Source organism: Panicum virgatum, chromosome 5N, assembly GCF_016808335.1.
Source record: "Panicum virgatum strain AP13 chromosome 5N, P.virgatum_v5, whole genome shotgun sequence".
NCBI lineage: Eukaryota > Viridiplantae > Streptophyta > Magnoliopsida > Poales > Poaceae > Panicum > Panicum virgatum.
This window is the reverse complement of record NC_053149.1, coordinates 39,287,889-39,303,147: the sequence shown is the minus strand read 5'-3', so window position 1 is coordinate 39,303,147 and position 15,259 is coordinate 39,287,889. Positions and strand designations below refer to the sequence as shown.

Here is a 15,259-nt window from a genome sequence, read left to right as displayed (position 1 = left end):
CTGGTTGCTTCTCTGCTCGTTATGGATGGCCTTCGGGCGTGACTGCAATCTTCGTGGTACAATCGAAGGACTTGATTGGGTTGCTATCCACCCTTTCATCTCCGTCAAGACCTTCGGTTTCCTCCTTGGTACCCTGATCTGCGATTATCAGCAAAAAACAACTATCCTTCAGGAGTCGAAGGTTAGTGATCAAAGGTGCCTTCAAAGGCCGAGTCGCTCTCAACCTCCGATCATACAGTAAGGTTCCGATCCCCAACAAGCTGCTCACAGTGGAGTTCTTAGGCAAAAGGAGACCACTAAGCTGTGTAGGGGTCCAAAGTGTGTTGATCGATCTTGCTACATATGCGCCCAGAATATTTAAGAACTCGAGAATCAAAGGTTTACTATGGCCTAATGATTTTTTAGTGCATCTCCTATAGTATTCAATCCTCCCATATAGAGATGCTTAAATACATCAAGATGTTTGCTATCTAATTACTTCATCTCAATACTATTTCATCTTGACTTATGGGACTAGAAGACGTGATAACACAAAAGTTCTGAAAAAAGCTGGAAGCATATAGAAAATCCTAATTCATAAGCTTACATGTTGGGCGTTATTCGATTAAAGTGCCCTTAATTTACAGAATTTATAATTTGCTACAATAATTGTTTATAGATATTTTCTGATCATATATTATATGATATTATGTTGGTTCAAAAATTTTCCTGGTTTTGAATGTTGATGAATATAAACTTGTTGTGCTCAGCGTTCCACTAAAAGCGAGTCGATGAACAATGATATCAATGAAATTATATTTGTGATTTCCATGTACTTATAAATATTATAATGTTACTTAGTGATTTGCATGAATTTTATGATGTTAGAATTCTTGTTTACTGCATTTTTTAAACACATGCGCCTCGTGCTTACATCTATTTTTAATGATTTATTTAATGAAAAATATGATAACCTAAATAGTTAGTTACTTATTTTTTTTTTGAAAAACAACCATTTCGGTGCGTAGAAATAAAATTATTATTTATTAGTATAAATTCTTGTTTATTGTATTTTTTTGAAAACACGTGTCTCGTGTGCACACTCTACCGGCCGGTCTCTATAAAAGCATTGATAATTATAAGTACTTAGACAAAAGTCTTCGATAGTACTAAAGCCCGGACAATGGACGACAGGCGTGTGACGGTCACCCCAAAGTTAAATTACCGGTCAAGTCTACATGTTGATCAAGGCGGACCGTTTCCGCTACCCCCGCCATGCACACGTCATGCATCTTGAATTTTTTTCTTCGATCAAGTCATGCTTCTTGAATTGATGTGCATGGAAGAAGGCATATTGCTCCCAACTATACTGTACCCTTTTCGGAGACCTCGAAGAGCTTATTAGCTTGAGTGGAGCGGGATTATTAGCTGCAACCAACTGTAATGCGTTGCTTGTATCAGCTATCGTGTGTATGTGTGTGTTTATTCAGCCCCCTGCTGCATCTCACACGCAGCAGCTCCTCCTCCAACGCGGTGAAAGATCGAGCTACGGCAACAATGGTCGCACCCAGCTCTCCCCACCTTGTACTGATCTTCCTGCCGTCCTTTTTGCTCAGCTACCTGCTGCTTTCAACCCTCCACTTACCTCATGATGCTGCCGCCCTTTCGTTCGACTTCGATTTCTCCCGACCTGGTGGCTACAACCCTGCAAACTTCAGTTTCCTGGGCGACGCGTATTTCAATTCCCAGTTGATTGAGCTGACAAGGAATGACAGGAGATCAGGCTCGGGCAACAGCCTAGGCCGGGCATTGTACGCTCAGCCGGTACGCATCTGGGACGAGGTCACCGGCGAGACTGCAAGTTTCACCACCACCTTCTCCATCCAAATTCTGCGTGACAACATAGACAACGATACCAGCGGCGACGGTATGGCTTTCTTCCTCGGGCATTACCCATCAATCCTCCCGGGCTTTAGCGGTGGCGAGAACCTGGGTCTCTTCAGCCCAGCCAGCAACACACATGCTACCGGCGACGATCGGGTGGTGGCGATCGAGTTCGACACGTTCATGAACAAGGACTTCGACACTAGCAATAATCATATGGGCATTGACATCAACTCCCTCATCTCCAAGGCTCATGTGAATACCTCTGAGCCTGGCAGGACCTTGACGTCTGGAATCATGATGACCTGCGGGGTCACCTACGACAACATCACGCAGCGTCTCGCTGCTTATCTTCAGGTTAGCGACAAGAGATACCGCGTTGAGACAAGTGCCAACCTGAGGCAAGAGTTGCCGAGCGTGGTGTCCATTGGCTTCTCAGCGGCCACTGGTGTGGCTGCCGAGCTACATGAGGTAATGGCGTGGTCATTTACCTCCACAATCGATAGGCCTCCTCCACCACCGCCGCCTGTAGTACTTTCACCGGAGCCTTCACATGCACTTCCACCTGCTGCGTTCAACTCTAATAAGATTCCATGGAAAACAGTTGGACCAATGATAACTGGAGCAGTAGTCGCGGTAGCTGCCTGCTTGTTGGGTCTAGGAGGGTGTGTGTGGCGGCGACGCAGAAACTTTGCACAATATGAGATTCCCACCCATGTCCCCAGACATTTCAGTTATCAGGAGCTCGCCAAGGCCACAAGCAACTTTGCAGATGAAAGGAAGCTCGGGGAAGGAGGCTATTCCATTGTTTACAGGGGCGAGCTGACAAAGCCAGTAAGCCGATCGGTAGCGGTAAAGAAGTTCAAACCTGGAACATCCGCCGCTCTCGGGAGGGCAGCTTTCGATGACGAAATCAAGGTTATCAGTCATGTGAGGCAAAGGAACCTTGTTGAGTTAGTAGGCTGGTGCAATGACGGGAATATGCATCACTTGTTGCTCGTTTACGAGCTTGTCTCTGAAGGAAGCCTCGACGAGCATTTGCACGAGAGCAGGAGTTGGTTGTCATGGCACACGAGGTATGCATGCATGTACGCATACTTACGACTGATCGAGCTGAAGATCGACTTAAATTACTTACCCTTATTCTCAGATTTATCAGTTTATTAACTCTTTTAAATTATTGCTACGTACCTAGGTATAACATCGTCCTCGACCTAGGCCGTGCCCTACGGTATCTACATGAAGACAGTGTCTTGCACGGCGACATCAAACCCTGCAACATATTGCTTGATTCACAGCATGTCGCCAAGTTAGCGGACTTCGGGCTGGCAAGGTTTATTGACCCAGGGGTCGAGTTAAGGACGACACGAAACGTAGCCGGGACCCTCGGGTACGTGGACCCAGATTTCGTCGCGACGGGGAAGCGGAGCAGGGAGTCAGATGTCTACAGCTTTGGCATCGTTCTACTGGAGATCGTTTCTGGGCGGCGTCCGACTGTCGTCGATCATCGTCAATCCATGGTCACCCCGTTGCTGATGTGGATATGGGGGAAACACCAGAGTAACGCAATCCTCGAAGCAGCGGATGCAACGCTAAGAGATGAATCATCAGACGCTGATGATCGAGACCGTAAATATATGGAGCGTGTGCTACTCGTCGGGCTCTGGTGCGCGCACCCGGACCCGTGCCAACGGCCACCCATTGAAGAAGCCATGAGGTTCCTGCACTCTATTGACGTGGAGATCCCTCCTCTGGCCCCGCCAGTGTTCTTGGCTGGGCCATTAAGTTTTGCTGCAGATGATGGGTCAAGTGAGGCCTCAGATAGCATCACTGCTGTTGAATCTGCTAATTGACATAAGTAGTACACTAGGTTTGTGCTCGTGCGTTGCTACTGACAAAATAAATATCAAATCTCGTAATGTCATGCAAAAGATCTAAACCAGACATTGTCTATAGAAAATGAATATATTTAGAAGAATGTGTTTTGCACTTGATGTGAGATCATTCAAACAGCTAAAATGTAATGACAACCACACTTATTATGATTCTAGACTGAGTATCAATAGAATCTAGACTGAGTATCAATAGAAAGACCAACACAATTAGCAATGCACTCCTTAAAGAATAGTCTTTTAGAACTGATCTATTGTTAAGTTCCAAAGAAAGAAAATTACAATACCACACATAATATTTCAATCATTCTTGCATCAATGGTCGTGTTTGTTTAGGCAATGTTCAATCACCACATTATTAGCCAGTTCATGCAATGCTCTTCGTGGTTCTCTGTGCCTCCACTCTCCTAGTGACAAGACAACCAGCAAGATCAGTGATGGCTAGACAGCTTATATAAACTGAACTACAGACAAATACCAACATTTTGTAGATCTAAATTATGCATTGATAAAAGTAAGAATTTTAACAAATTACTTGAATCATGCCTAGCGAGATAGAATAATTTGGAGCACTGCAGAGCAAGAAGGTTATTTGTAACCAGTCATAATTAATAGAAAAAAAATGGAAAGCCATACTGCAGGCTTAGTGTCCTCAAAGGAGACTACAGCCTTGAATGGAGGAACAGAAAACTGAACAAACTAAAAATATTATGTTTTTGCAATTTACATCAAGGAGAGGACTTCATACAAATGGCCATGGTCCTGATTGCTTTAGTAGTTGACATAGAAATGATTGTGTGATTACTTCAAGCTGGACGCGATCTGAACCACGAGTCAGCAAATAGTCAGAGTTAGGAACTGAAATATAAATTTGATACTAGTTCTACTGTTGTTTTCTCAAATGTGCTGCAAAACTAAACATTCTGTACTAAGCAACTGGCAAAAGATCACGCATACCATATCGAATATGCACATTCAATTCATCCCTTTTTATTTATCCATGTGGAGAGTACCACTTGCTCAAACATCTACCCCGAACAATAGGAAATTGCCAAGGAAAAACATTTAAATATATTGTTGCAGGATCCTTCATATACATTCTTCTAGTTAGATCCATGTCTACTTCATCTTCAAAATTCACTGCATGACCCTGTTAGAGTATATTTGGTAGTTTAGATATTGTATCCGGACTGCCATACATATCCGGTGGGGTTGCCTTGCACCCCAAGTCTTGTACTCTTATATATACCGGCCGAGGTCTCAAGCTAATACAATCCATCCATTACACCAATTCTATCCCTTCTACATGGTATCAGGAGATTAGGGTTTGAGATCCTAAGCTATCTTCCGCTGCCCTAACCCTAGCGCCGCCGGCGCCCCTCCTGCCTCCTGCGCGCCGCCGGCCGTCCCCCACGGCTCCCATCCAGGGTGCCCCCTCGACGGCCTCCTAGCGCGCCCCCGGGGAGGTCCCCCATGACATCCGCCGGGGGCAGCTCCCTCCATCGTGGTGGATTGAGTTAATCCGCCGCCATCCTCGCGTCTAGCAGCAGCAGATCGTGACGTACCTCGTTACCGCCGCCATGAAAGCTGTCGTCGACGACCCCGATCTGCGCTGCCGTGGTGGCAGCCGCAGTCTCCTCCGGCGTCCGTGCCCTACCCCGTGCTGCCGTGGTGGCAGCAGGGGCCCCGACACAGCGCGTTGACCTCGTTGTCGGCGGCATGCATGACGGCGCCGCCCCTTCACCGCGTGGGCTCCAGCCGCCTCTCCCCGCGCGGGCTCCAGCCGCCACAATGGAGGGAGCCGCCCGGCTTCAACCGCCCCTCCTGGCGGGGAGCCGCCCGGCGCAGGACCTCCAGCGCCGCCGCAGGGAGCCGGCCGCCCTCCTCCCTCATCGCCGTCCGCCATCCCTCTCTCTCTCTCACTCTGTTTCTTCTGCTTCAGATGTGGTCGTTGACCGTGATGGGAGAGAAGGAAAAAGAGGAGATTGAGAGGATTGCGCTACGCGCACCCAGAGGTGCTACACGAGCTGCTGCTGATTTTTTTGGTAATTCCTCTGTTTTTTACTCAAGCACTGCTCGAGATTGAGTCGCCCACCGCCCGTCGACCGCACGCCTCTACTTCGACATCAGCATCGACTTCACCGGCCTCTTCTTCGTCTTCGACTGTGCGGCATAGCGACATGGACGGTGCCCTAGGGGACGCCCATCTGTGCTGCCCACCTCGTCGCCTCGTCCGCACGTCGATCTTCGTCGGCTCGTCGTCGCCTCCACTGATAGGGACGCCTCCACCAACTTCGCCCATCGTCGTCTCGCCTCGCGCATACTCGGTCTGATCAGCCGACATGCGCGATCCACCTGGCTCCCGTGACGTCTGTCATCGTATTGCGCACCTCTTCCCCGAGTATGGAGGGTGGTCGCTGCTTCGCCTCTTCGGGCAGCAGTGGTACCGTCCGTGGTGTTCCTCGTCGTTGCATCTTCACCGCCGCCGACTACGTCCTCGACTTCGTCCACGCCGGCCACTTCGACCGCATCTTCGACATCGTCTACGACTACGTCAGTGCGTGCCTTGCGCGCACATGGTCTTCACCGAGCTGTTCAAGTTCTTCGTCGCCTTCTTCGAGCTCCGCCGCCGCATCCTCCGGATCATCAGGCCTTGCGCCAAATCATCCGGGGTTACCTCGTCGCTTCGTCCAGCACCACCTCATCGCCATCGTCGCCGTCCACTTCTACCCCTTCGTCTACTCCAGCAACTGCGGGCTGCATCGGCATCTTCTTCCTCGCCGTTCTTCTGCGCCTGCGACCGTCGTGGAGGCCTTCTCTGCTGGTCCCTCAGACAACGGCGTCTTGGTGGTGCACTCTCCCTCGCACGTCCGGTCTTGGCAACACTGGTGCGTGCCATCGTCCCCGATGCATTCATGGGTCTGGCAAAACCCAGGGATGTGTCGCTCGATGGCGTGTCTGCGTCGACTGCGGCATCGACTCTCTCTTTGACTACCTCGACGCGTCGCCGTCTTCGTCTCCGGCATCGTCTCTGTTACGCCTCCACCATGGCGCTTCCTAGTGCGCCTGCGGCTTCCTGTGCGGCTCCTTACCATCGGCGACCTCGACAGCTCACCATCAACCACGGCTACCCTACGCACGACTTCCTCGACCATGGCTACTTGCTCCAGTTCGGCTTCTTCGACATCGGCACAAAGGGCTACCATCTGCATGAGTTTCTCGCCAGTTCTCTCCAATTGCAGCATCCGCATTGCGCCGACGCTACAACTACGGGGGGATGTCAGTCCTTCGGTTCCTACTTTCGGCTTCTCCTCTAGTCTCACTGTCTGCAGTGCTCCCGCTGTGACTGCAGGAGAATGTTAGAGTATATTTGGTAGTTTAGATATTGTATCTGGACTGCTATACATATCCGGTGGGGTTGCCTTACACCCCAAGTCTTGTACTCTTATATATACCGGCCGAGGCCTAAAGCTAATACAATCCATCCATTACACCAATTCTATCCCTTCTACAGACCCATCATATATATTCTTCTATTATGCACAAAGAAGAAACATGTCATTCCTATATATGCCTTAGCAAAGCACAAAATAATGACACCTATATCGCAAAGAAGGAATACTAAAAGTAACATAGAGACTGGGGCAAGATCAAATATAATATTATGTCTATACTGGAAGGTAGCACTTACCAACAAAAATCAATACTGCTAGAATAAGTCAATACGCCTCCATGGATTAAAAAGCAAGCTGACACAATTTTTTTTAAAAGACAAATTTTATTGATTTCAACCACAATACATCAAGCTAATACATTGTCTTGAAATTTTGAAATTTTTCCGACGTCTGTCTGAACGACACACAGCCTAAAAAGAGTTCGTAGAGATTCTTTCACACTAATGATTGTCAATCCTAAGACTAGACCACCAACCATGTGCCCGGGCAAAAAAAAAACCTTGGCCACCTGTGCCAAGAAATGAGAAGCCGCTACAAGCTTGTCCTGCAAAGTATGCTTCTGAAGGATAGCCCAAGTACGGAGCCAGTGCGTAGTTGAGTAGATAACCTGCAAAAAGAAAGATTGTTTGTTATCGAACACCACAACATTTCTACATAGACAAACAGACCAACACAAGGCTGCCGCGCCCAGAAGTACTAGTGGCCTATATTCTTTAGGAATTCCATTGAGCCGGCTCCCAAACAATCTATGCATATTATTAAGGTTTTGGTATGCCCTAGGCCGCATAGACCATAGCCCATACCATTCTCGCGAATCGGCAGTCAAAAAACAGATGTTGTATCGTTTTATTTTCATGACAGAAACAACACTGTTGGTTCCCCTGTCAATTATGTTTTGCAAGATTATCCTTTGTAAGAATAACACCTCGTCTAAGTTACTAGAGGAATATTTTTATCTTGAGTGGGGCTTTTAATTTCCATATTCTCTTATTTAGGTTAGGAATGTTTTGATTGATTAACCCCAGATAATGTGATATTACCGAAAAAACACCTGTTTGGTCTAAATTCCATTTAAAGTCATCTCTTTCTTGGCTGAGAACACGATAGTTGATAGATGTGAGACAAGATTGTTCCACATCACCAACTTATTGCTAATTAGATCTCCACGCCAGGAGACGTTCGAGATCTGTGTACTTAGTACATCAGCCACCGTATCCTGCTTCTTCCTGACTATATTATAAAGTTGTAGGTATTGATCGCGTAAAGAGCTGTTTCCTAACCAAGAATATTCCTAGAATCTTACTTGAGACCCATCCTTAATAATGAATGTTCCGAATCTTAATCTCATTTTACCTTCATCAGGCTCGCCTAGAAATGTGAATCTCCGTTCTTCCATTGGGCATGTACCAACAATTTAGACCCTAGGTATTTATTGCGTAAGATCTGCTGCCAAGTACCATCTGTTGTTAACAGGCGGTATAGCCACTTACTGTGTAAAACTATGTTCTTTAATTCCAAATTGTGAATCGCTAGTCCCCCTTGATTCCTGGGTTGACACAGAATAGTCCAGCTTTTTACAAACCCCTTTTGGGATTTCAAAGAAGGACATCATGTACATGGGTAAGCTGCTAAGAATAGAATTAATGGAAGTTAAACGACCTCCAGTTGAAAGGTGTTTACCTTTCCAACTACTGAGACGTTTTTCAAACTGTTCTTGGATCTTCAGCCAGTCGCTATTAGACAATTTTCTATAATGAATCAAAATACCTAAGTATCGGATTGAGAAAGATCCTGAGTTACAACCAAACAGTTCCATGTACTGACTTTGGCAATTCTTCACTTTGCCAAAGCAGAAGATTTCACTCTTATGGAAATTAATTTTGAGGCCCGATAGTTGCTCAAAAGCACAAAGAATAGTCTTCGTGTTATGAGCCTACTCCAAGTTATGTCCATAAAGAGGATAGTATCATTAGCATATTGTAGTATTGATAGCCCGTCATCTACCAGATGGGGCACAACACCACTCAGCAAAACCTCTGCTTTTGCTCTCTTAATGAAAAGTGTGAGCATATCAGGTACTACATTAAAAAGGATGGGTGAGAGTGGATCTCCTTGGCTTAATCCTTTCTTTGTTTGAAAATATGGACCCACCTCATCGTGGACGCTTACTGCTACACTTCCACTGAGATGAAAGACTTAATCCACTCAATCCACTTGCGTAAAAAGCCTTTCAGTCTAAGCATCTGAATCAGGAAGTTCCACTTCACTTTATCATAGGCTGTTTCAAAATCTATTTTGAAAATTACCCCACTTTGGTTCTTGCGGTGTAATTCGTGGACCGTTTCATGCAAGATGACAACTCCTAAAATGTTTCGGCCACGCATAAAAGTCATCTGTGAAGGGCTAATTATGTTGTCAGCAACCGAGTAAACACGGATTGTCGCCACTTTCGTGAAGATTTTGAAACTCACATTCAGGAGGCAGATCGGCCTGTATTGCTGGAAATTGCTGGCTTCTTGTGTTTTAGGCAACAATGTTATGACACCAAAATTTAGACTGAAGAGAGGAAGGTCACCTTTATGTAGATCATGGAACATTTGCATGAGGTCCCCTTTGATGACGTCCCAAAACTGCTGATAAAATTCAGCTAGGAAGCCGTTAGGTCCTGGCGCTTTGTTATGATCCATCTCAAAGATTGCATCGTGAATCTCCTTTTTAGTGCAAGGAAGGCATTTTCTAGTGGACTGACTTGAGGGATATCATCTGTCCTATCGCCTATAGTAAAATTATTCTCTTTAGGAGGACCGAATAACTCTTTGTAAAATTGGGTGATATAACCTTTTAGGTTATGCTGACCCTCAATTTTTCCACCCTCGTGTTCTTGGGAGAAGATACATTTCTTACGAGTTTTGCCATTTGCAACCATCTTAGTCAGTTTGGCCTATTGATAATACTTGAGTTCCTCCTCTCGCGGGAGTTTTATCAAGTCATCCCGAGCGGATTCTAGTTGAATCCTCTCCTAGTCCGTGAGTGTTCTAATTTCAGCTTGGGTGTCTAGGTTCGTTACAACCGATTGGAGGTTTTTCCTTTTGTGTTTTATACACTCCATGGTGGTGGGGAGCCCACCCCCGCAAGTGCTTTCTGAGTGCCCCTAATTTTCTATTCCAGCGTTGCACTGAATTTTGGCCGCTAATTGGTTTATTCCAAATTTCTGTGACCCACTCTTTTACATCCTCATGGGATAGCCAATTGAGTTCCAGTTTGAACTGCTTTGGATGTCCCGCAAAGGATGGGTCACCCATTTCCAAAAGTAACAGGGTACGATCTGAGACGCCTCTGTCCAACACATGCACTGTTACCATCGGGTATTTGAATTCCCATTCATTTGTCATTAGAACTCTATCGAGCTTCTCAAGGGTCTGATCCGGTAGAGAGTTTGCAAAGATGTACTGTCTCCCTGTCAAATCAATCTCCCGAAGATCAAAGCTATCAATGACGGCGTTAAACAGGAATGGGCAGCGAGGATTAAAGTTATCTTTATTCTTTTCCTTACTATGCCTCATGATGTTAAAGTCACCCCCGATTAAGGTGGGCAATGGATTCTGTTGACACGTACGGACGAGTTCCGACAGAAAAGCTGATTTGAATTCATTCTGTGCCGGACCATATACTACCATCAAAATCCATTTGAAGTCATCATTTCTGTTTTGGAGATGAAACTTAATAAAAAATTCCCCTTCCACAATAAAGGATAGATCTAGGACCGATGAGTTAATTCTCAGTAGAATACCGCCCGGCCGTCCCCTAGGTGGGAGGCAATGCCAGATAAAATCCGCGTCGCCAGAAAGACGGTTAAGATTTGATCTAAACATGTGTTGTTTCCCGGTCTCCATGATGGCAACAAAGTCTAGTTTGTGATCTCTAATGGCATCTGAGATGTATCTATATTTAGCCAAGTCTGAAAGACCTCTGCTATTCCAGTAGAATCCTTTCATGGGGAAACACTTTTGTTTAGTTTTTTGGTCTTTTTCCGCGCCTTGGCTTTTTTAGCTATTGATTTCGACTTACGCCCGGTCACCTTAAGGTCACAAATTCTCATGCCTAGGTCCAGGTCATCCAAATTCACATCAGTAATATCCTTGATTAAGTGGGAAAGGAGCTTGTTTTCATTTTCAAGATCCTCCTCATCACTTAAATCAAAAGGATTTAAAACAGTATCCGCTCTTTTTTTTGGCTGAACCTTAACTTTGTCCACTTTGATTCGTTTTAGTGCATTAGAAGAAACACTAATCTCTTTAGAACTGCTACCCATAGATATCCCGATAGACTTTAGGTTTGCAACACAATTGTCCATAGGTAACTTTAAATTAAAAGAGAAGTTACCTGGTGAGGACGTCCCTGCCGGGCTGTCCATATTCCATCTTGCAGCGTGTCGCTTGGCCCTTTCCAATACATGCTCGTCAGCTGCAGGAATCCCTTCTGCAGTATACGAGTAATTAGAATGAGCGCTTCGACGTTTGCCTTCAACCAATACTGACCCCTCTTGGGTAACAGGATTTAAAGCAATACCTTCGATTCTTTTATTTGGTGTCATAAAACAAGTCGATGCCAACTGTTCTGACAACTTTTGCGAAGGTGCATGTGAGGTGGCTTCATGTATAACAGGAATACTTGTCTCCCTCCCTGTCTGCCCCTGCGAGGCTGCTGCAAATATTTCAAGTGATGTCATGTTTATAACATCAAAACAAATATTTGTCATTTGTGATAAAGGATAATGCTCACTTTCGGTGATAGCAGACGTAGCAGACTGTGCAGGATGTGTGTAACACCCGTTCGGAAGCACCACCTCCTCGCAACAACTCTGTATGGCCGTGTTGCCCGCCACTTACGGTGACTAGTGGACAGGCTTCACTGTCCCTGCAGCCTCCTTTTCGGACAGCCCAGAATCTACAACAGAACAGGATGCATGAGGTTGCGAACACAAATTTAAATTACCGTATTTCGGAAAAAACAAAGGATGATACTTACTAGCATGCATCCAGAATCCGGTCTAAAACCCATTTTGGGTACAGTCACCGCAATCGGAGGCAACTTATCATCCTTTTTCAAAAACACTAACGGTTTCGGCGGGGGGCACGGACGTCGTTTTCCCAACAGTGTCACAGCAATGAGATGTTGCATTGGAGTAGGACCGGTACTCCCTGACTGTGGTGCTGAGGAATCTGTTTTGCTATCACTTTAAAGTTTCTTTGCTGCCATCTCACTTTCTGGATTCTCAGTGCCACCAATCCCATCCCCGAAATCTTCTTGATCCATGGGGTCAACATCCTCTATATGAAGTTTAGATCTTGTCTAACGACCCACCAAGTAGCCAAAACATTTCTCTCTGTGCAGCGTGATGCGAATATTGTCCATCTATTTGTCATCAGCGCATACAACAAAGGCTAAATAGATCAGGAGCACAACTGCCATCTAGGCCACGATATTGCCCAACTGAATTCAATAGCACAACAGAGTAATCAGTTCTGAATTCGGATGATACTACTGCACCTCGTGAGTCCAAAAGGGTCCCTTACCGTTGAAGCCGGTGGAAGAGCAGACCATCAATCAGCACCGTTATTGAGAGCTTCTCCATATAGTCTAAAGGCATTTCGCCATTGTCTCCCTAACCGATAACCAGCATATCATCAGTCAAGGCATCAGATTGAGTGACTGTCATCTCAGATGTTAGTGGTATGTCTGTGCTTGCCAAATGCCCAACCAACCTTAGAAGAAGTTAGGGTACTGCAAAGCACAACCTACCACAAATTAACTGTAAACAAGATCAGGTGATTTCAGTTATAGGACAGCACAAATTTCAGTTGTTAGAGAATTAAAATAGTTTACATTTCTTTTTCATTTTAAGGGCTGTTTAAAAGCGTCCGTATACATTTTCTAGATAGATTTCATAAAGGAAACAAGTTTATAGCATACCAGGATAGGGATATTGAGACAATAAAGTTGTTGAGGTAGCCAATTCTAGAGTTCACAGCAGGAGAGGGCTTGTCACAGGTGGGGAAGGTCCATGATGGCCTTCTCCTCCATTGGCCTCACAAATCCCTCAATATGCAACATTTGATTTGCATTAAAAAAACTAAGTCAACTAACATTTTTGTACTGAAATTTGCTAGACTGAGCATCGACATCCAATTGGATAAACAGCAAGGCACCGGTAACAAAAAAAGAGAAACTTGCTAATACCAGAATTTACATGCCTTGTTTTGGAGATCTAAAGGAATTAACAAAGAACAAAAAGAAAAGGAGAGAAGAATCTTCTTACATGAACTTACTTCAGCCACACAAAAATTTAGAAGCAAATGCTTCTATCATCTTATGGTAATGTTGTTTCAAAAGAGATTGAGCTCAAGCAAGAGAGGAGTACCACTCACTGTCATTTCAGACCTAGGTTTAGTGTCACGGAGAAGGCTTGCCCAACTTCGCCAATCACCTTGAAGAAACAAAATCACCTGTCACATCTGAAAGCACTTTTGGAATGCGATGAAAACCAAGCAAGTTGATCAACCAATCTGGTTATTCTCAGATTTTGATTATGGTTTTGTAACTCTGCTTTGCCATGAGAACACAGAAAATATTCAGTGCAACGATCCATTAGGTTTTTCTTCAGAAAACAGAAAATAGAATGAGTGAAACAAAATCTGAGGAAACTCATTTTTTCTATATTGCTCGGTGCCATGCATATTATTGAACAACAGGTAGTATGCGTATTCCCATTTGTTTGAACCTAGCAACATATGATCAGTGTGGAACACCCATAAATTTAGAAAGAGTAAATTGTACCCCCCAGGTCCCCAAACTTGTCCCGCAGTTTCAACTAGGTCCCTAAACTTTCGAATCGTCCATCTGGGTCCTTAAACCGTGTTAAGTGTTCCATGCGAGGTCCCAAACGCGCCACGTGAGCATCCGAAGCCGACATGACATACCACGTGGCGCCAGAGTGGCAAATATTTACAAAAGCCCCTCCAATTTTGTTCATCTTTAATTTTTGAGTCCATTTTCTCCCCAAGCACCTCCCTCAGTCCCATCCCCTCCCTTCCTCCTCTTCGGCTCGGACAACGCCAAGCCAAATCAGGCGACTACCGGCCTTCCCCACCCGATGCCTCAGGCATCCTCCACCGCCCAGCCCCCTTCCCACTTGTTTCGCTCGCTCCCCGGCCAGGAATCGCCGCACCACTGCTGGCCACCATTGGAGCTACCCGACCTCAGCTCACTCGTGCCGCCGCAACAGAGGCAGGAGGAATTGAGAAGGGAGCTTACCGGAGGCGACGATGGCCGGCGATGGCGATGGAGGTGGTGGCTGCGATAATGGTGGAGGAGGAAGAAAGCAGGGGTTGGGGGGGGGGGGGGCGCAGGCCGAGGTCTTAAAGGAGGAGGGCGAGCAGGAGACAGCCGGTTGGCACGACGCCGTGGCACCGCCGCCCCTCTGTCCAGTCCAAGGGCGAGCCACCGCCGTCTGATCTGCACCTCTCACGCACGGGAGGGAGGCGTGGAGGAGGGAGCAAGGGCAATGCAGGTTCGGCCACCGCCATAGCCGTGAGGGAGGATGGAGGAGGGACGCTAGAGAGAGAGAGGAAGGAGGGTTGTGAGACCGAGCTCGAGGTCCCCGACGCCGGATCTGGACACCATATCAAGCGCGAGAGAGGACGAGGGATGAGGACACCGGTGGTCTCCGCCGCCACGCCATGGCCTCCACCACCGTCGAGCCATGGCCTCCACCACTTCCGTGCGGTCCTCCACCCCAAGGCCGCCGCCGCCTTGCCCGCATCTGGCGCAGGAGAGAGAGAGAGAGAGAGAGAGAGAGAGAGAGAGAGAGAGAGAGAGAGAGAGAGATTGGAGGGTGTAGAGAGGGCTTGTGGCCGGCGGTGGGAGCTCAGCCACTGCGAGATCATAGGCAGAAAGAGATTAGTGAAGAGGAGACAGAGAAAGTATCTAATAGCACAAGATAATCAATGTAGGGTTTCTTTTTATAAATATTGTCCAGCGTGGCTCCAT

The 15,259-nt window shown here is 46.4% G+C and overlaps 1 protein-coding gene across 1 annotated transcript; it reads left to right on the top strand.

Moving 5' to 3' along the window:
• The first annotated feature begins 1,536 nt into the window (after positions 1-1,536).
• LOC120674792 (L-type lectin-domain containing receptor kinase IX.1-like) lies at positions 1,537-3,716 on the top strand. The gene is made up of 2 exons (XM_039955913.1): positions 1,537-2,939; positions 3,059-3,716. The coding sequence occupies exons 1-2, from the start codon at positions 1,537-1,539 to the stop codon at positions 3,714-3,716; spliced, it is 2,061 nt and encodes a 686-aa protein (XP_039811847.1).
• The last annotated feature ends 11,543 nt before the right edge of the window (positions 3,717-15,259 follow it).

What these genes read in the sequence shown, in the direction of transcription:
- LOC120674792 (XM_039955913.1), top strand. Translation starts at nt 1,537, where the DNA reads ATGGTCGCACCCAGCTCTCCCCACCTTGTACTGATCTTCCTGCCGTCC. An exon ending in TGGTTGTCATGGCACACGAG is followed by an intron (nt 2,940 to 3,058) that starts GTATGCATGCAT and finishes CTACGTACCTAG; the next exon opens with GTATAACATCGTCCTCGACC.